The 20,676-nt window shown below is 36.1% G+C and overlaps 2 protein-coding genes across 4 annotated transcripts in view; one reads left to right on the forward strand and one right to left on the reverse strand.

Moving 5' to 3' along the window:
• Nucleotides 1-20,676, forward strand: part of CENPP (centromere protein P) — a 215,107-nt gene that overhangs the window by 43,765 nt on the left and 150,666 nt on the right. The gene's annotated exons all lie outside the window — the stretch shown is intronic.
• OGN (osteoglycin) lies at nt 1,135-19,444 on the reverse strand. Of its 2 annotated transcripts, XM_081150851.1 has the most exons (7): nt 19,275-19,444; nt 18,000-18,247; nt 15,366-15,459; nt 8,400-8,558; nt 6,191-6,393; nt 4,147-4,242; nt 1,400-3,387 (listed from the first exon to the last, which is right to left on the reverse strand). In XM_081150851.1, the coding sequence occupies exons 2-7, from the start codon at nt 18,171-18,173 to the stop codon at nt 3,217-3,219; spliced, it is 897 nt and encodes a 298-aa protein (XP_081006977.1). In that variant the 5' UTR covers nt 18,174-18,247; nt 19,275-19,444; the 3' UTR covers nt 1,400-3,216. The 2 variants fall into 2 exon arrangements, with proteins under 2 accessions (XP_081006978.1, XP_081006977.1); XM_081150852.1 differs by lacking the exon at nt 19,275-19,444 and having other exon boundaries at nt 1,135-3,387; nt 18,000-18,201.

The raw sequence follows: 20,676 nt of genomic DNA on the forward strand, positions 1-20,676 counted from the left end.
TTATCTATAAATAATTGGCAAATATTTTCTCCCATTCCCTGGTTTGTCTTTTTATTCTCTTGATAGTGTCTTTTGACACACAAAAGTTTTTAATTTTGATGAAGCCAAATTACGTATTTTTCTAATGCCATATCCAAAATGTCATTGTCAAGTTGAATGTCATAAAGATTTTTCTCTTTTTTCCCCCTAAGAGTTTTATAGTTTAGCCCTTAAGTTTAGGTGTTTAATCCAGTTTGTGAGCTAAGGTTCCAACTTTAGACTTTTGCATTTGCCTGTTCATGCAACTTCAGTCTTTTCCAGCACTGTCCTTTTCATATTGAGTGATCTTGCTACCTTTGTTGAAAATCATTTGAATATATATATATATATATATATATTTGCAAAGTTTTCTGGGCTCTTTGTTATATCCATTGGTCTGTATGTCTGTCCTTATACCAGTACCACACTTTTGATTAATGTAGATTTATAGTTACATTTTGAAAGGAGGACATGTAAGTCCTCCAATTTTGTTCTTTTCAAATTTGGCTATTTGGAGTTTTTCGAGGTCTCATATGAATTTTAGGATGGATGTTTCTATTTCTTTAAAAAAAATGTCATTGGGACTTTGAAAGTGATTTCATTGGATCTGCTTATTGCTTTGGGTAATATTGACATATTAACTATTCACTCTTCAATCTATGAACCCAGGATGTCTTTCCATTTATGTACAACTTCGTTTCTTTCGAGTAAGAGTAAAATATTTTTAATTTCAAGTCTCTGTTTCTTTAACTATCAGTGTCAAGAATGAAGCACTATCTATTTAAGATAATGGGATCAGCATACTTTACTCTCATTATTTTATTTGTGACTAAGGTGTATATAAAGTTGTCAGGTACCCAAGTTCATGTCTTCTTTTTGTCTAGAAGTCCAAAAGTTATTTTTTAATGATTATTTTATAATTCAGAGTTTTTACTAGTGCTCTTTCCTAATTATTTTACCTAACCCACTGGCTTTTCAATTCTGTAAAATTTGAGTTATTTTATGATTTTTTTCTCTCTTTAAGTTTAATTATATTAAGAACGTAGGAATACTATATTTTTCTGACATCTGGAAATGTGAGAGAACTCTTCTCTGTTTTCCCCAGTTTTGTTTGGTTTTTTTAAAAAAATATGTTTTTATTGATTTTAGAAAGAGAGGAAGGGAGAGAGAGAGAGAGAGAGAGAGGGAGAGGGAGAGAGAGAAAAACATCTATGTGAAAGAGAAACATGGATTGGTTGCCTCCTACATGCCCTCTGCTGGGGATCAAGCCCTGTCCTGACCGGAAATTGCACTGGTGACCTTCTGGTGCATGGGACAGCGCTGAACTAACTGAGCTATGCTGGCTGGGGCCATTTTCTCTAGTTTTGACTCCACCACTCAGTTCTCCTTATCAAGTTTATTTTTCAAGATAAATTTACAATTTACTTCCATTAATTTATTCAAGATTATGATAGCTTAAAGATTCTGTTTTTTCAAATACAACAGAGCCCTTCTGTTAAATGGAGTTTTATTTTGCACTGTTTATTTTATATTCAGTTCATATGTGCTCACTATCATGCTAGAACTTTGAAAGTATAGAGGGAATATTTATGTGGGTCGTGTACTCAGTGAACTTCAGAGTCATAGAGAAATGAGGAATGCACACAAAATAAGAAAGCAATATAATAGTTCTGATTATCAATTACTGAAATAAAATAAGTGAATCAGTTAATAAGTGTTATAGGGTAATTATTGTGGCCTTAGGAGGTTACAGATTGTTTAATGAAAAGTTTCATTTTGGGGTCAACCTTGACAAATTGGGGGAAAATCGAAAAACAGGAGGTTTTTCTAGGTAGAGAAAACATGAAAGCAAATGCTTAAAAATAGGACTAAATATTTGTTCTGGGAATAGTATGTAGAGACCAACTTGATATTAATGTGTAGCGTATGTGGGAAACAGTGTCGGTAGTGTTTATATATACAGTGCAAACTCGTGTTTCTGAAGCACTGATAATTTTGTATGTAACCCCAAAACAATGTGGACACTTAAGACTTTTGAGTGGGGTTTGGACAGATGTCAAGTTATTTTAGGAACTAATCTGACAGCATCGTGTCATCATAAATCACTATTAGATTGAAGATGAATTCTCACCATTAAATGTATTAGTTAATTATGGATCTTTAGTAAATGTTGCTCAGAAGTTTTCTTGTGAATATAAGGTCTGTCTGCATGAACATGGATGTGCTGGGTGGGTGGGAGAATGATGTGTAATAACACCACAGAATTTGTTTTGTTTTTATATCTTACATTCGAACAAATTTCTTGATAAGATTCTCATTCCTACAGTGCAAAAAGGAAATGTTTTGCAGTATTTATCATATTTGCAAGCCTTTACAATAGAGAACTTTACAGCTACTTTCTGAGACATGGGGTGGACTTTTGTGCTTTTTTGTTTTTTTAAAGCATACTGATTCTGGTCTGCTTGACTTCTTAAAATATTTTACACTATATTTAGAATGTTAACATTTAGATAAGAGAATTTTATACTGTTTTACTGAAGCCTTTAACTGTGTGACTACAAAGCAGAATAACATTGCTGAACATTACTTATATTAGCTCTTTATCAGAGGGTAAAATTACGCTTTATTTGGAAAGTTTTGCCTAGGTATGAGACTATACCCTATTTCTCAGGCTAAGTAAAAAGATAATAGCTGCCTTAATAGAAAGAAAAGAGTTTCTCCTTTGTAATGAATAACGTATGAATCATAAAAGAAAAATGGGAGATCACTGGAAATATTTAGCTTTTCAGAGTTTTTGGAACATCAGCCTTAAATACTTTTGTGATGTGGTAAAGGCCAGAAAATACAAACAATTGAAAGTTTCTTGGACTTATCCTCTCACTTTGTTAATAATAGAAATAATGCTTCTTAAATTTGGGTATTTACATAAAGACATACCCTTTAAATGGCACTCTACTATAAACTATAAGGATTTTGTAATGCTGTTTAAGTGCAAAACAAGGTAATGTGAAAATATTTAGAGATTCAGTCTTTTACGTGTTAATGTGTAAGCTTTTGAACATCCTTGCTTAAAACATAAAATTCCTTCCTAGTGAAATACTAAGTTAATATTAAACAGATATTTATGCTCCTTTAGACATTGTTGAGACAGATTATAAGAATGTGTGTACTTTAGTTTATGTGATACCTTGATAGTGGTTAAAAGTATGACCCTACAGGTAATCTTTTTAAGCAGATAAAACTGTTGGGATGCTTTCCCAGGATGATGGGATTTCCCTCCAGGCGTATCTCTTCAATGTGGTTCCGAATATAACGGGTGTCATTGGCCTTGCAGAACGTATCATCTGTGATTGAAGTTATGTTGTTAAACTGGAAAATAAAAGGGAAAGGTGTTCAGATGTCTGAAATAAATCTTTTGGATGCTATGTAATGAGATCTCAGAATATTTTATCTAAAAAGTGATTTTTAAACTACTGTATTGTACATATTGTGTATCTGTCGTCATGGTAATAAAACCCTCTCTGCAATCTGAACCTTTTTTTTCTTTTAAAGTTTACAGCATAACTTTGGAAGAACAGACTACTTACTATTATAATAGCTGGAAAAAGTATCCTATTCTGGAGTGTGAACTCAAAATGCATACTGTGTCCTTAAATAGCCTTTAAAGAAGTAAAAAGAACACTTAGGAATTCTTACAATGTTGAAAGATCAGTTTTAGCTTATTTTTACTCCTCCTTCATTTTCTTTACCTCAGTTTGATGTTGGACAATAAAATCAGTTGGGAAGTCTTCAAAAGCAAACATTTATAGCTATTTGGAGAAGGAAACATAAGCCCAAGGTTTTAGTGTCCCTTAACTTCAAATCCATGTGCCAGGTTAGCTAGGAGATACCAAGTGCACAGCTGGCGACAAAAACCACCCTGAGAGCAGACCTCAGGCCTAGTGTTGCTGGTCCTTTCAAGGTACTCTGGACAGAACTGGGGTTTGTGGGCAGGAGAGTGTATTGGGTTCAATATTGATACTTTTGATAGGCAGAATTTACCTGTGAATGTGAGTTTCCTAGTGAGTCATAAGATTGACCCTTAGTAATTTAAATTATAGTCAGATATTGTGAAAAGAGCAGTCATACCTGAAGATGAATTACACGTAGACTTTCTGGTAAATTAAGAGGCACAGATTCCAGCGCGTTGTGGTCCAAATAGAGGAAGGACAGGTTACTCAGTTTCTGTAAGGAAAAGGCACTTCTACTTCAGTGACATCAGTGCATTTCTTCATAGGATTCAGATTCTACACACTCATATATGCACACATGTATGTACATATCAATTCTGATACAGACTCATCCATACTGCTTATCGTTGCTATCACAGTATTTTTGGCTTTGGGGTTTTTTTGCTTTCACAGATGGTGTACTTTGGTCCATTACGAAGGGGAGCAGAGCCCTGCTGCATCCCCACATTTCTATTCATTCATCTGATCTCTGAACACCCAGCTATGCCTGGTCTCAGTTCTCATGCCAGTGTCTAGGGCCCTTTGAATTTATTTTAGGAGCTGCTAATGAGGTCAGTCCCTATGCAGGATTAAATTTGGATCCTGGTGCTGCCATAAACCTCCAGAACTTCCCATTTTAGCTCCAGTTTGTGGCAAAATGAATACTCCTGAGAGGTGTATGTGCTTGTTAGTAAGATGCTTCCCAAAGCAATTTATTAAGTACTTTTTTAGGTAAAAGTTTTTCTCCCTAAGGGTTTGATGTTTGATTACTCTTCATGATCAGTAAACCCATTAATGAGTATCATTTTATAATATGATTTCAAGATGTAGTTTCCTCTGACATTAATCTTTTACCTTACCTTTGATATGCATCCTGTAGCAGAATTTGCTAATTTTGTTTTTTTAGAATTAACTTGCTGTTATTAATCCTTTCTTGAGCATTCTATCATTCACAAATGGGCCCCAAGGTCCTGTCTCCCCCAGTGGGCCTCTTTACGTGGGTTAAAGTAACCTGATTTTACCAGTGGCTTTTGCAGCCTAGGGTGTTAAGCAAAACTGCAGAGTAGCTGAGTTTATCATTTCCATGCCAACTTGTCACAAATCTCTTCTGTAATGCATGTGTAAAATCCAAAATATTCAAACATTCCTTTTGTGAAATGTTGATCAGCTCCTGTGGATCTTCAACATGCCAGTTATTCAGAGGCTCACTAGCTCAAATGATCTGTCTTCAAATTACAGGGGGTTTTGTTTGTTTTTAAAGTGAGTTTAGTTTTTAAAAGTCCCCTAGATCCCTTAAATTCTGCATAATTTTCATCTATCTCTAGAATGCCCCTTAAATTTGAAAGAGGGTTCTTTAAATGTAGACAGAAAGAGGAGGAAAAAGGAATATTTTTATATTTTCTGACACATTGTATGTTTGTGGACAGATTGTACATTGTGTCATTATCATAAACTATGATAATGAATATTTGATAGTTTTAGGAGCTGATCATTACAAGCTATAAACCTTCCTTTTGAATGAGGTTGTCTGATGTCAGCAGTAGCATGATCCTTTATCTGGGGTTCCTTCCTCGGCTGAGGTGATTATTTCTCCGTGGACCATGCATTTAGAGACAACCTGGCTACCTAAGTCACATATCTTCCCTTTTTCCTGTACATGTATTTGCTTGAATTACTAAATTAAGAAAAGTATTTAATTTTTACTACATAGATAATTTTGTTTTAGGTGCCATCATGGAATTCAAAAGAAAGGCTATCTACAGGATTTTATGGTCTAATACATTTAAGTATTAAAAGTAAAACTCAGTGATTACTTCTAGAACTTTATTTTTTCTGGCATTGGTAAATTACTAATATTGTAAGCGAAAAGACAGGAAACTCCCATTTTGAGGTTTTGTACAGTCTTGGTGCCATGAGGGTGTGACCCATATCTGTATAAATTAATAGTTGCTGTGCAAACAGGTGAAAAAGATGGAAAACAAAGTAGTGCATGAACTAAGATAAAGGTTATGAAATTTTGTGAGGTACAGCCATAAACTACACAGAATGAGCCTATTTATTATGTAAATATTTTCATTTATTAAATTAAAATGGCCATAAAACATAAAGCCAAATTCTAGACCAGATTTTCTCTTTCTGTATAAAACTTGATACCATGTTCAGTCATACTATAAAATACTTACTTTGAATGCATTTGCTTTGATTCCTCTACTCTTGATTTTGTTGTATTTTGCATTAAATAAAGTTAGCTTGGGAGGAAGAACTGGAAGTTTCAGTAGTTGATTTTCAGCTAGTGTCAGTTCTTCTAACAGAGAAAGTTTTGAAAAAGTACTATCTTCTATATCTTCGATCAAATTTCCCGTAAAATCAAGTCTTCTTAAATTAGCTTGAAGGAGAAGTATACAAAAAATACAGAAAATAAGAAGTTATATTCTCATTTGTGTGGACTGAAGAAAAGCATTTGTTTAACAGGTCATTCAGACATTTTATTTTTAGCTTCTAGAATCTACTATTAGTAGCTCAGGAAATTTTGTTGAATTAATGCTGAGCATCTACTCTGTGCTTGACACTGATGGCCTTTCTAACTGGAGTGTGGAATGGCAGGTTCAAAGGGAACTTAGTAGAGTCCTACTGTCCTCTGAATTCTCAGGATGCTCAGGCAGTTTGAAAGAAATTCTTGTTGCAAATCAAGCAAAGTAAGCATTACATTTGATTGAACGAATCACATAAACTATTTTTGGATTTTTTGCCAGCATATTGCATTGTCATTGTGGGTATGCTATCTGAATCTCTCTTTGCCTTAATGGTTGACAACAACAGACAAAAATGTTCCCTAATTTGTTAAAGTGATGCAGACTGAGAGAGAAATTCAGTGTGTATGTGTATGTGGGTATCACTTTTGTGTTCCTGGGACGATTAGGAAATATAGCTGCTTCTCATTATTTGGGATAGTCATGTGCATAAAATTGCCACAAACACTGAATTAGTACATATGGAACCATTACGGCCCCTAGGGGAAATGCAGGGCTAGGTTCCTTCAAGCCTGTGGTCACACATTTTCATCAGCTAATCGGTACATAATTTTATGTGTGTTTCTCTTTAAAGACGTCTTCTTTAGTATATACTTTTGATACATTAACATTGAACTCAACAGCCATCAGCAGTGGAACTCACACTTGAAGATTACCTAACACGCATGTATTTTCTCCACGTCACAGCCAGCCTCCTTGCATTTAGGAACAGTACACAGCACTTCAGCACTGTATTTGGGGACCATTTTGAACAGCAAAAAGCACAAAAACGTCAAAAATGTGGCACTAAGTAGACTGAACAGGACTCTTGTTAATAGTATAGAAGCAGAAAGAAAAGGTCAGCATTGCCTTGCTCCCCTCGACTGGGGAGTTCAGTTGTTTTTGCCATGGTGTGTATGTCTGCAAATGACTGTGAAAGTGCTGCAGATATTGATTTTGGGGTTACAAATGAATTTTAGCAAGTAGGTGAGTTTGAAAATGTGGAATCCACAAATATTAATGAACAACTGTACTTCAGCCAGTTGGGAGTAACCAGTAGCAGCATGAATCCTGTTAGTATTAATCTTGTAAATGTGTAGTGGGCCAGTGCGCATTTCTTGGTGTGATTTTCTTCAGAAGCACTTGACAGCATAGGAATCTAGAAATTTTATGAGGGATTAGTGATCCAGGACTGGGACTAGGTACTGTGGAAGTGGGGATTTTGGTGTTTTGAAGGCAGTGCCCTAGTGGCCAGTTGTAAGGTTTGACAGGATGCCACAAGTCCAAGATTGTTAGTGACTAATGAAGGACACTGGTTCCATGTTAGAATCATCTGAGGAGACTGCTTGTGTTTAATGATGATGCATGGGCTTCTCCCCAGACCTCAGTTAGAACCTTCGGGGACTTAGGGCCTGCCTGGTATCAGTATTTTTTAAATGTTTCCCCAGATATTTTTAATCATGCAGCCAAATTTTAAGAACCATGAGTAAAGTAAGGAAAAGCAGTTTCTATGCTTTTATAGTGAAGATAGACAATAAAACACTGTAATTGGAGAAGCATACTGACTTTATTGGTACTGCTGACTGGCTAAGGCAAACGGATCTTTAAGTATTGGGGTTGAGAAGACATAGTTTGCCTATATGTTAAATGGGCTGTCAACACAGACACCAAAATCACTGGTAAAGAAAGATGATAGAGGAGATCTGAATGGAAAGGAGATTCAGCAACAAATCAATGGATTTTTGTGAAATGTGGTAAATACTTAAAATGCACCAAGAGTGACTACCCTAGAAGTGATAGGCCACGAGTACCTAGAATCTTGTGTTTATATGAGTTAAATATTAATGAGTTAATGCTAATATCTTATTTAAAACTAACTTACGTATTTCTGCAAAATCTTTGGCAGTCAGCTTTTTAATTTTGTTGAATCTTGCATAAAGATAGGCTGATTCCTTTGGCAAGGGTGGTACAACATCAATGTCAACTTCTTCACAGTATACAGAGCCACTTAAACACACACACAGCAGGCACGTGGGCATTTCTAATTGGGAAAAATCACAAAAGTATAAACCGTTTAAAAATATTTGGCCTCTACTGGTAAAATTATTGCTATTATGAATGTTATTACTGATTTGAAAAGATATTTTACAGAATTACAGATAATAGGAAAGATACTATAATTATGATAGCTAGAGACCTGTATTATAACTGATAATTCACCAGAATTTTATTTTAGACTATGTAATTCAGTCTCTTTTATTCTCTGCTTTAACGTTGATTATTTAATTGCTGAATTGATTAACAATTATATTTCCTCATTTGAATACCAAAAGAAATTTGTAAAGCAGGACTTAAGGTAAACATGAGCTTGATTTATCGCTTGGTGTGGCACAAATACATTTCAGATTGGTGACAACTAAGGAGTTTAGAAACCACTGGTTAGATAAGCAAATTGTTAACTTGAAAATCAGAGTCATCATAGGCACTGGTGGGATTCCATTTCACTTTACTCTCATTGCATTTACTTGTCATACCTCTTTTGTTTCTTTCAACCTGGAACAGTTTATTAGTCTTTATTTTTCACCTTTTACTCTTTTGAAAAATTTTTAATTTTTTAAAAAACATTTTTTTTAGGGCATATATTTTGCAGAATGTCTTTTAATTAGGGTTTGTCTGAGGTTCTTCATTTTTGGCAGAAATGCCATGGAAATGATGTAGGATTCTCATTGCCGTGTTTGTCCCATTCCTGACAATGCTGATAATGCTGTCTTTGGTCACTTGGTTCATTTGGTGACAACCATGTTTCTCACTCTGTAAAGTAAATATTTTCCACTTTGTAATTAATATCTTTCAGAGAAGTACTTTGAGATTTTAAACATCTGATTTGTCATTAAACTTTCACCCACTAGTTATATCAGCCATTGATCCTTACCTGAATTGTTTATCACTAGGATAGTTGCCAAATAATGATTTTCTAAATCCATCATTCTTTCTATACTTGTTAGTTGACATTGTGGTGTAAGGTGGAACATTCCTTTCTTTCTTTCTTTCTTTCTTTCTTTCTTTCTTTCTTTCTTTCTTTCTTTCTTTCTTTCTTTCTTTCTTTCTTATTTATTTATTTATATTTATTTACTTACTTATGTTAGTATGAACTTATGAATTCCTTATCCTATGGGTCATAATACATTACTGTAACATTTATTTTTATAATCAAATTGTCACAGATTAGCCAGTGAGAGCTCTTTTAAGTCCCCCCCCGTTTTTTTTATCCTGCCCCAGCTTTTTTGTAGTTAAATGTCATACAATAAATTGCACATATTTAACTTGTATAATTTATACATTTTGACATATGTACATATGTATATACCCATAAAACCATTTCCACAATCGAGATAATTAACACGTCCATCACTCCCAAAATGCTCTCTTGCTCTTTGGTAACCCCTCCCCTCCCAATCTTGTCTCAAAAGAACCATGTGGTATATACCCTCGCCTGGCTTCTTTCACTCTGCATAGTTACTGTGAGATTCATCTGTTGTTGCTTGTATCAGTAGGGCATTCTTTTTTATTACTGAGTAGTACTCCATTGTGTCATTGTACACAATTTATAGTTATCTTTTATGGACATTTTAGTTGTTCCCAATTTTGTGGTATTTTAAGTAAAGCTGCTAAAAACATTCATGTACAAGTTGTATGGACTTAATGCATTCATTTTCTGGGGTAAATACCTAAGGGCTGAATGGCTGGGTAGGTGTATGTTTACCTTTTGAAGAAAGTCCCAAACTATTTTCCAAAGTGGTTGTGCTGTTTTATATTCCCATCCACACTGTATGAGAGTTTGTCCCAGTTGTATCACATCCTTGCCAACATATTGGTATGATTGGGGTTTTCAATTTTACCTCTTCAGGTAAGGTGTGTTGTGGTTCTCGTGTTTTAATTTGCATTTTCCTAATGACTAATGATACCGAGCATATGTTTATATACTGTGTGCCATCCCATATTTTCTTTGGTGAGGTGTCTGTTTATCTCTCTTGCTTATTTTTTAAATGGGGTTTTTTTGTATTATCATTGAATTACAAGAATATATATTATAGATATAAGTCAATTGTCAGATTTATGTTTTGCAAATGCTTTCCTCCAGTCTATGGCTTGTCTTTTTATTTTTTTATCAATGTCTTTTGAAGAACAAATATTTTTAATTTTAGAAGAACAATTAATTCATGTATGTGTTTTATTTAAGAAATCTTTGCCAGCCACTAAGTTTTCATCCTGTGTTTTCTTTTAAAGGTTGTACAGCTTAAACTTTTTATATATTTAAGTATAGGGTCCACTTCGAGTTAATTTTTATATATGGTGTAGGGAAGGGTCAGAATTTATTTTGAATGTTCCTGTAACTATCTGGTTCTCCATTGAATTGTATTGGCACCATTTTAAGTAATCAGTTTACCATATTGTGTAAGTCTGTTTCTGAACTCTATTCTGTTTCATTGATCTTTTTGCTTATTTTTGTGTTAATACCACAGTATCTTGATTTCTTTGCTTTATAATAAGTGCTGGTATTAGGTTGTATAAATCCTCCAACTTTATTCTTTGTCAGTGTTGTTATGACTGTTCTAGGTTCTTTGCATTCCCACATAAATTTTAGATTAAGCTTGTTAATTTGAAAAAAGGGAAAGCCTGCTAGGATTTTAATTGGGGTTGAATTGAATCTACAGATGAATTTGAGAAAAATTGACATCTTAACGACTTTGAGTTTTCTGGTCGTTGAACACAATATATCTATTTATATGTTTAGGTCTTTTAAATTTCTCTCAGCACTGTCATCTAGATTTTAGTGTACAGGTCTTGTACATCTTTTGCAAATTTATACCTGTGTATATTTTATATTTTGATTAATTCTTAGAAAGTTAAATGTCACCATTATTCTTTGAGAACTTCCTTATTTTCTGGCCTGGTCAGAATTCCAGACCAATCTTGCCTTTTCCCTGCCCCAAGTCTGAAATTAGCTATTTCTTCAAGGAGTACTGGTTACTTTTAATGGAGGTTGGTTTTTAGAAACCAAGATTTGGATGTCGATATGCTCCTTGCTTCTGGAATCTTGGTGCTTCTGGATTTTTCCAGCAGAGAGAGCTAGGAAATACATGCATGTATATTTGTCTCTCTTCACATGTAATAATACACATAACTACACACATTATATGTATATTCTACACCTAGGCATATATACACAACACATACATGCTCACATACAGAGAGAAACACGTCTGTATCTGCTTCTGTATCTCTGCACAGGCCATGAGTTGGTGGTGATCTCTCCCACTAGGGTTTAGCTCTACAGCGTTCCCTGTAGCCTTCCCCTTTCCTATTGTAACCCCCTTCTCTGGCAGTGAGGAACCCAGCTGTCATGATCCACAGTGTGCCTGCTTTACATCACTCAGTCGTAGAACAAGCATGAACTAGTTTCATTGTGGCTACAAACCCACTCACTGGAATTTTAGTATTTGTTTATGTTTTTTCTTTAGCTAAAGGAATGCAGTCAACATATTGCGTTGGAGGATTACTTGGATTAGAATTTTCCCCCTTTAGTGTAATTAAGTTTCTATTTGTACTTTAGTTGGCTTTTTATCTTCTCCTTGTTGATTTCGTTTATAAATGTGTTTGTTTGCCTATGTGAAACATAACCTTGTTCTAAAACTACATCCACAAAAAAGTGTACACTGAGAGAACTGCCACTACCGTCCCCACACAGCCCCTTCATTTCCCATCTCCCACTCCTTTCCACTGCTGGCTGGTCTGTGACCTGTAGGGGGGTAGTTTCAGTTTTTTAATACCCTTCTTGAGTTTCTTTTGAAACAAGTGGGCTGATGCCTGTATATGTTCTTATATCCCCTTCTTTGTGAGATGAGAGGCAGCATACTTTAGATAGACTTTTGTACTTTGGTTTTTTCACATTCGTGTTCTGGAAATCATTCCATGTTAGTTCATAGAGATCTTCATCATTTATTTTCACAACTGCATAGTATTGCCTTGTGTGGATATACAATAATTTTATACATAAATTCCTTAATGTATGGGCAATTAGATTGTTTCCAATATTTTGCAGTTGCAAGCAATACTTCAGTGATTTTGCATATGTATTTTCTTTTGGAGATTTATCTTTAGGGTAAATTCCTGGAAGTCAATTGCTGTGTCCCAGAGTAAATATATATTTGGTTTTATTAGATATTGCCAAATTTCTGTCCAAAAGTATTATACCAGTTTGCATTCCCACCAACAATGTATGAAGTCGTCTGATATCCCATAGCCTTGCCAATGAAATACAGTAATATATTGTCACACACTGAAGTTTTGTCGATCAGATAGGTTAAAAAATGGTATTTCAGTGTAATTTTAAGTGGCATTGCTCTTTGTGTGAGATTGGACATCTTTTCATATGTTTAAGGGTCATTTTTATATCAGTTAGTGAATTATTTGTATATCTCTTTTGCCTGTTTTTCCAATGGTTTTTTAGTCAATTTATTTTTCCTAGATCTTGACTTTTTAAAATAAATTAGAGAGATTAACTCTTTATTAGTGCTTTGAGTTGCAAATATTTTTCTCAATTTTCAGTTGTCTTTGACTTCATTTATAATGTATTTTGCCATGCTAAAGTTTCATTTTATGGAGTCAAATTCATTGATCTTTTCTATTATTGTCTCTGGATTTGGAGGCACCTCACACCCAAGTTCAAGTTATTTTCTAGTGTTTGTATTGGTTTCACTTTTTACATTTAGACCCAAAATTACTTGCAGTTTACTTATTGATGTAAGGTATAGATCAATTGTAGTTTCTTTCAGTTGATTAGTCAGTTGTCTAAGGACCATTTAAAAAAAGTCTTTGGCCCTCACTGGTGTCTCTCAGTGGTTAGAGCATTGGCCTGCGGACCAAAGGGTCTCTGGTTTGATTCCCGGTCAAGGGCATGTACCTGGGTTGCAGGTTCCATCCCCAACTCAGTCCGAGTGTGTGCGGGAGGCAACCAATAGATGTGCCTCTCTTACACAGATATTTCTCTCTCCTCCTTTCTCCCCCTCTCTCTGAAAGTCAATGGAAAAAAATATCCTCAGGTGAGGATTAACAACAAAAAATAAAAAATAAATTGTCTTCAGTGATTTTAGATGCTGACTTTATTACATACTAAATTTGTATATGTATTTGTCTGTTTCTGGGACTTTCTATTCTATTCATGCATCAGTTTCACACTTTTTAAAAGTGTAGAGTTTTTAAAGTATATCCTAATGTGTGTGCTACATCTGTTTCCTGCCGATACTTGTCATTTTTCAGTGTTTCCCTGGCTGTTCATGCAGGTTTGATTTTTCCATATGAACTTGAGTGTCAACCTTACCAGCTCTTTAAAAAAGTTTATTGTTACAAATTTAGAGCGAGCTGACATCTTTATGATATTGAGTCATCTTATCCAAGCACAAGGGATATCTTTCTATTTTTTCAAGTCTGTCTTTACTTTTATACTTTTTAGGTTTCTTAAGATGTATTACCTGTTTTGGTTAATTTTAATTTGTTGTAGCAATATAGAACAAGAATAAAGCAGATAGGTAGGAACCATTGAGTAGGACTGTGTAGTTATAACTATTCTATTGATTTAATTGAAATGTGCATTATAATTATTTATTACAGTCATGCACCACCAAATGATGTTTTGATCAATGACGGACCATGTATACGATGGTAGTCCGTAAGATTATAATGGAGCTGAAAAATTTCTAGCACCTAATGAAGTTGTTAGATTGTAGCACAACACATTACTCACTTATTTGTGGTGATGCCAGTGTAAGCAAACCTACTGAGCCACCAGTAGAAGTGTAACTAACGCATACAATTATGTCCATAATACTTGGTAATGATAATAAATGAGTATGTCACTGATTTATGTATTTATCATTATTTTAGAGTGTCTCCACTTAATGGGAAAACGTTTGCTGTAAAACAGCACGCTGTGCTATACTGGCAGCAGCCTCATACATCTTGTGTTTACCATGTCTCTTGGTTGCATCATTTTCTTTTGTGCTTGATTTAATGTTGTGTTGGTTTATACAGTAGCATACTATACAGACCTATAACCTAGGAGCAATAGGCTATATATACCATAGGTGTGTAGTAGGCTATGCTTAGGTTTGTGTAAGTAGACTCTAGAACTTTTGCACAACAAAATTACTTAATGATGCATTTCTTAGAATGTATCTCCATCATTAAGTAGCACATGACTGTATACAGATGCTTCTCAACTTAATGATCGAGTTACATTCTGGTAAACTGAAACCTGAAAGTATGGTAAGTCAGAAATGCATTTATTTTGCCTAACCTATCGAACATCTTAGCCTAGCCTTAGCCTACTTTAAACGTGCTCAGAACACTTTAATTAGCTTACAGTGGGCAAAAGTATCTAAACACAAAATTTCTTTTACAGTAAGATTTTCTTATAATTTATTATGAGTGTCACTCTGGAACCATTATCAAGTTGAAAAACTAAGACAAAACGTAAGTCGACCGAGTTTGAAAATAATCGGTGTTTAATAAGTATTTCTTGGATTCATTTTATATAGTCAGAAAGATATACTTTGTAGGGGCTACACTGCATTAAGCTTTGGTTCTTGAATGTTCCTGTTCCAGGTTTCTCATGCATAATGTAGGGCTGGAAATGAGGTGCCCTCTGACCTTGTGGTTGGAGAGAGAATTCTGTTGTTTGGGTTTACTCTTTCCAGAGGCAGTTTGGTTACTAGAAAGACTAAAGTTCTGTTATAAGCTGTTTTTTAAAGTTTCTAAAAAAAAAAAATAATAGACTGTTCATACTTACCATCATTTTCTTTCTTGAGTGGTAGTGATGTTAAACTTTCATCTTTTTGTAATGGAAGACTTTTCTCATCAGATATTATCATAGCTTCTTTTTCCTATTAGAAAAATAAACATATATTATCAGGTGTGATAAAATCTAATTTTGAGTATAAAAACTGAGCGATCATGGATCACATCTGTCTGGCATTTCTTTTATGTTTTACTAGGATTTTATACATTCATTTAGCTTGTTTTTACTTTATAGTGTGGGCTCCTTGAGTAAAAGAATCAGGTCTTTTTTTTTTAATCTCCAAAAGCCGAATTCCGTGCTTCCTAAATGTCGAACATACTGAAATTCCAAATGAGAACTAGGAGAGAATTCTATGATTTGGGATTAAAGTTTTTCCGAGGTGGAATTTAAAATGAAGACAGTGCTTGAGATGGTTTCTATCTAAAGTCCGTTAGGGTTCTTGTCCGGGCTGAGCTTCAGGCCACTGCCCCGCGCCAAGGAAAGCGCCAGCCCCCGGCCGTGGGCGGAGTCGGCCGACCTGCTGGGAGCGGCCCTGCGCGGCCCGACCCTCCTCCCAGCCTCGCGTCCCCCTGCGCGGGCCGGAGGCGGGGGGGCGCTCCCAGCCTGGTGTCCCCCCTGCCCAGGGCCCGACCCTCCTCCCAGCCTCGTGTCCCCCTGCGCGGGCCGGGCCCCCTCCCAGCCTCGCGTCCCCCTGCGCGGGCCGGGCCCCCCTCCCAGCCTGGTGTCCCCCCTGCCCGGGGCCCGACCCCCCTCCCAGCCTCGTGTCCCCCTTCCCGGGGCCCGACCCCCCTCCCAGCCTCGCGTCCCCCTTCCCGGGGCCCGACCCCCCTCCCAGCCTCGTGTCCCCCTTCCCCGGGCCCGACCCCCCTCCCAGCCTCGCGTCCCCCTGCGCCGGCCGGGGAGTCGCGGCCTTGAGCGCCCCCTGCACATCCCGCCCGACACTGAAGGGCCGCGCGCCTGGCTCGGCTCCCTCCCGACCGCGCCCCTGACCGGCCTCCCCGCGCCTGCTTCCTGGAGCGGGGCTTTCGGGGGTTCCCTGAGCCGACCGAGCTCTAGCCCCCCGCGCCCGCGCCGCCCTCTCGGGGCGGCCGTTCAGAAACCTGCAGCTGGGCCCTCGCGCCCATCTCGTCTGCCTCATGGCTGGGCAGAGATGATGCCAGCGTGCTGCCCGACTTCCTGGGAAGGGACGTGGTGCTGGCATTCACTCTGTGAGAGAGGGAGGCAGCTGTACCTGGTCACATTTAAAATCTCTGCCATCTTAGCCTGGAGAAGAGCTTGAAGCCATCACCATTGCTGTGCACTTGACTGCGCTTCTCCGCGCGTGTGCGTGTGTGTGAGTGTGTGATGCTGTAGGCAGGCGAAAGGCCCGTATGTGATGTATTAACTTTGTGTGTGTGTCTGTGTGTATGTGTGTGTGTGAGATGCTGTAGGCAGGCGAAAGGCCCGTATGTGATGTATTAACTTTGTGTGTGTGCGTGTGCGTGTGTGTGTGATGCTGTAGGCAGGCGAAAGGCCCGTATGTGATGTATTAACTTTGTGTGTGTGTGTGATGCTGTAGGCAGGCGAAAGGCCCGTATGTGATGTATTAACTTTGTGTGTGTGCGTGTGTGTGTGTGTGTGTGTGATGCTGTAGGCAGGGGAAAGGCCCGTATGTGATGTATTAACTTTGTGTGTGTGCGTGTGTGTGTGTGTGTGTGTGATGCTGTAGGCAGGGGAAAGGCCCGTATGTGATGTATTAACTTTGTGTGTGTGCGTGTGTGTGTGTGTGTGTGTGTGTGTGTGTGTGATGCTGTAGGCAGGGGAAAGGCCCGTATGTGATGTATTAACTTTGTGTGTGTGTGTGATGCTGTAGGCAGGCGAAAGGCCCGTATGTGATGTATTAACTTTGTGTGTGTGCGTGTGTGTGTGTGTGTGTGTGATGCTGTAGGCAGGGGAAAGGCCTGTATGTGATGTATTAACTTTTTCCCTACCCAGCTGTGTGACAGGAAGACCACAAGTGACAGCTCAGCCCATGTAAGTGGGGTGTGAAGGATGTGGCAGAGTACTAACTCACTGACAGTTACAGTTACTTGGCACAAACTGAGTCTACATTGTTGAAGCGGATTTTTAAAAAAAGCCCCATATTAAGTAGTTTTTCATTTTTGGTACTCTATGTAGTTAACTTATATAAACTTTGTGAAATATTATATTTACCAAAATAACAGTACCCTTCTATTTTCTTGAACTACTTCTTCCTAAAATAATAAACAAGTTGGTAATCTATCTTTATTTCTCCTAATAAACAGCTCCCATTTTTTTTTTGAGATATAATATCCAAATATAGGGCATTGTTTAACACTACTTAACATATAAATCTCAACTGCTCAGGGATTATCTTAAAATTTAATTTTCCTTAAATTTTATGTGTTGGTTACTATAGATACTGTTTGGTTACGATAGGTATTATTTATTAATATAAGAGGCATGCATACTTTAAAAATACAATCTGAGGGACACTTATTTTGAATCCCTTAAAGTGCTTTTTTCCCCCTCTTACCTTACCAGACACATTCAGAAAAAACAAAAGCATGCAGTTAAATGGGCTAGACTATTTTAGAAGTTAAAGTTAGAGTAGAAACAAGGTACCTTAATATTTTTTCCATCCAGGTATCGATCCTCAGAATCTCGGGTAAATAAGATTTCTTCAAAATTATCTTTCCCATAATCATAGATGATGCGTGAGTTCAGCTGAGTTGGTGGTGCTGGCTTTATCAGAGGCACAAACAGTAACAGGAAAAGTGTAGATTGCAGAATCTTCATTTTAACAAAAATTAAGGTGACTGGAAGTTAATAAGCTAGTGGCCTGCTGACTGTAAGACAATACTCCTTTTCCCCTGAAAGTAAAAATGCCGACCATCGAAGCAATATTTAAAAGCTTAGAGGACTTTTTGGCAGAGTGTATGCAGTAGGGGCCAGAGAACAAGTATTTAACCCTTAGTGATCTTTAATTAGATGCTAAAAGTTTTTACATATCAGTGATATTCTGAAAAACAGTTTCAGAAAATGGTTTTACTTCTTTTCTATAAAAATATCCAAGCAATGTTGATTATTTCAGTTTCTTAATAATTAAGTGCCTTGAACAAAGGTACTTTTATGGACTTGAAATCTTAGAATACCTGAAGTATAAATAGTTAACATGAAGACCCAAGATCCTGTCTCATGTGAGTTTAAAATATCATATTTCAGCTTTGCTACTTTATAAGAACTCTTGATTTGTAGTGGTATGAACAAAAACAAGTTCCAAGAAAAGTTTTAAAGTTTAAACTTTAAATTTAACATTATGAAAAGTAGTCATTAACACTTACTTTTAGGTGGCACAAAATAAAGGAAAAGCCAGAATTTTAATTTTTAGTTTTTTTTATTTTCATAGGTATCACTCTTTTTAGTTAATAGAATTGCTTTTAAAATTTAAACTATAAAAAATAAAAAAATAGTATTGTAGACTAGAAAAATACAGAACTTTACTATAGGTTTGGAGGAATGTAATGGGCAAGATTTTAGGCTTACTGATGGATTTTACCTGGTAGTGCACATTTCAGAATTTTTCTTAAGTAATTTCAAACAGAATTACTCAGAGCTGCTGGTGCTGCATTGTAAATGCCAATTCAAAAAAATTCAGTGGTTAAAAATTCAGAATAACATGGTTTGTGACGTTTGCAGCGCTGTGTTCTTGCCTGCAATGGATATTAAAGTTATGCGATGATATACACTAAAGTGTTTGTTTAAAGTAATCGTTTAAGGTAACCTAAACATTAAATAAAAAAAGTTAGAGATAGCTTTACATTTATTAAGACTGTTAGATGAGTCACATCTTAACATACGATATTTAAAATAATGTGGGGGTTTTGGGGGAAAGCCTACCATTGTAGCTCTTTTGAAGTCTTTTTGTGGCTTTCCTCAATAGATGTTCATGTCTGCCCAAGTGGGAGGGTGAATGAGGAGAGCTGTGGATTGATTTTAGACTGCTGAGCACAATTTCAGGGCCCAGCAGCTTTAAAAGCAGTTTCCATGTGGTAGAGATCTTTGCCAACAGTCTTTCTCTAGGCGGAAATGTAGTGTGTTGTACTAGAGAACTGTGCTTAAAATATTTGTAACTATTGTACTCCATCTGCTTGTACTAAATATTGTGAGTTTGTGTTATTTTTACCTCGTAAAATGAACACCAATGTTTTTGTGAATATTATTAGTTCATGAAGATGACATAAAATCATGTTTTTCATTTTAATGTTTTCACAGGAGATAAAACATTTTTTGAATGAAATAAAATAGCAAACTAAAGCATAGTGTATGATCTTAATTTTATGAGGAGTAAAAATATTGTTCTAGACCATAATTAGTTTATAACCAAGAAATTCCCAATGTAAAAATCAGTTTTAGCGCAAATTATTTTATAGTTTAGTCATGTGGGGGTCACATCCCCTTTATTTTAGTTACATATAAAATAACCCAAGTGTCAGAGTCAGCTTTTAAAAAGTAGATTTGACTTATAATTTGAGGTTTGATAATCAAAGATATTTTTGTTTGTAAAATGAAGTAAACTGTATAAGTAATATTTAAGGTTAGAGGTTTAAGTGGTATTTTAGATAACTATATGTCAATCTTGAGAGGTTCACTTTTATTTTTATCACTCATTGGTGCTTTTAGCAATCAAGGTAATATTTTCTCCTCTAGGCTAAAAATTCAGTAAACAGGGATGTGGATAAATATTTTAAAATGGAAAATGAAAGAATCCTAATTTGTTCTATTTTTCTATTCAAAACTGGTCTAAGGTCCTTTTAAATTAAAGCTTGGGTAAACTAAAACTTGGTACTCATGTTTTTATTTGAATTTGAATTATTTTAAATTTAGTTGTGATATTTTCTGGTTTTGGTTGATAAAAATTGTCAAATTTATGGCTTTAGAGTACAATAAAAATTTTAAAGTCTTTGAAAATATTTAGTAATGAAACAGAAGATAATGCTTTGTTTTCATGTTGCGTGGCAGGTTTAACAGAATGTAGAGAAGTGAACTGGATGGATATTAAATGTTAGATTTAGGGAATCTTAAAGATTGGTAGTTTTATTAATGGTGTACACAGTTTGATACTTCATACTACAAAAAATTACTTAGTGGGTTATAATATCTTTCCTTGAAAAGTTATGACCAGGAATATAGTTTTATTGGCATTTATTCATTTAGTAATATTTTATGGAACACTAGTTCTTTGCCAGAACTACAGACAAAATAAGCAGAGACAAGAAAAACTCAGTTTCTCCTCTCAAGC

This window comes from Miniopterus schreibersii (genome assembly GCF_964146895.1).
Source record: "Miniopterus schreibersii genome assembly, chromosome: 11".
Lineage (NCBI taxonomy): Eukaryota > Metazoa > Chordata > Mammalia > Chiroptera > Miniopteridae > Miniopterus > Miniopterus schreibersii.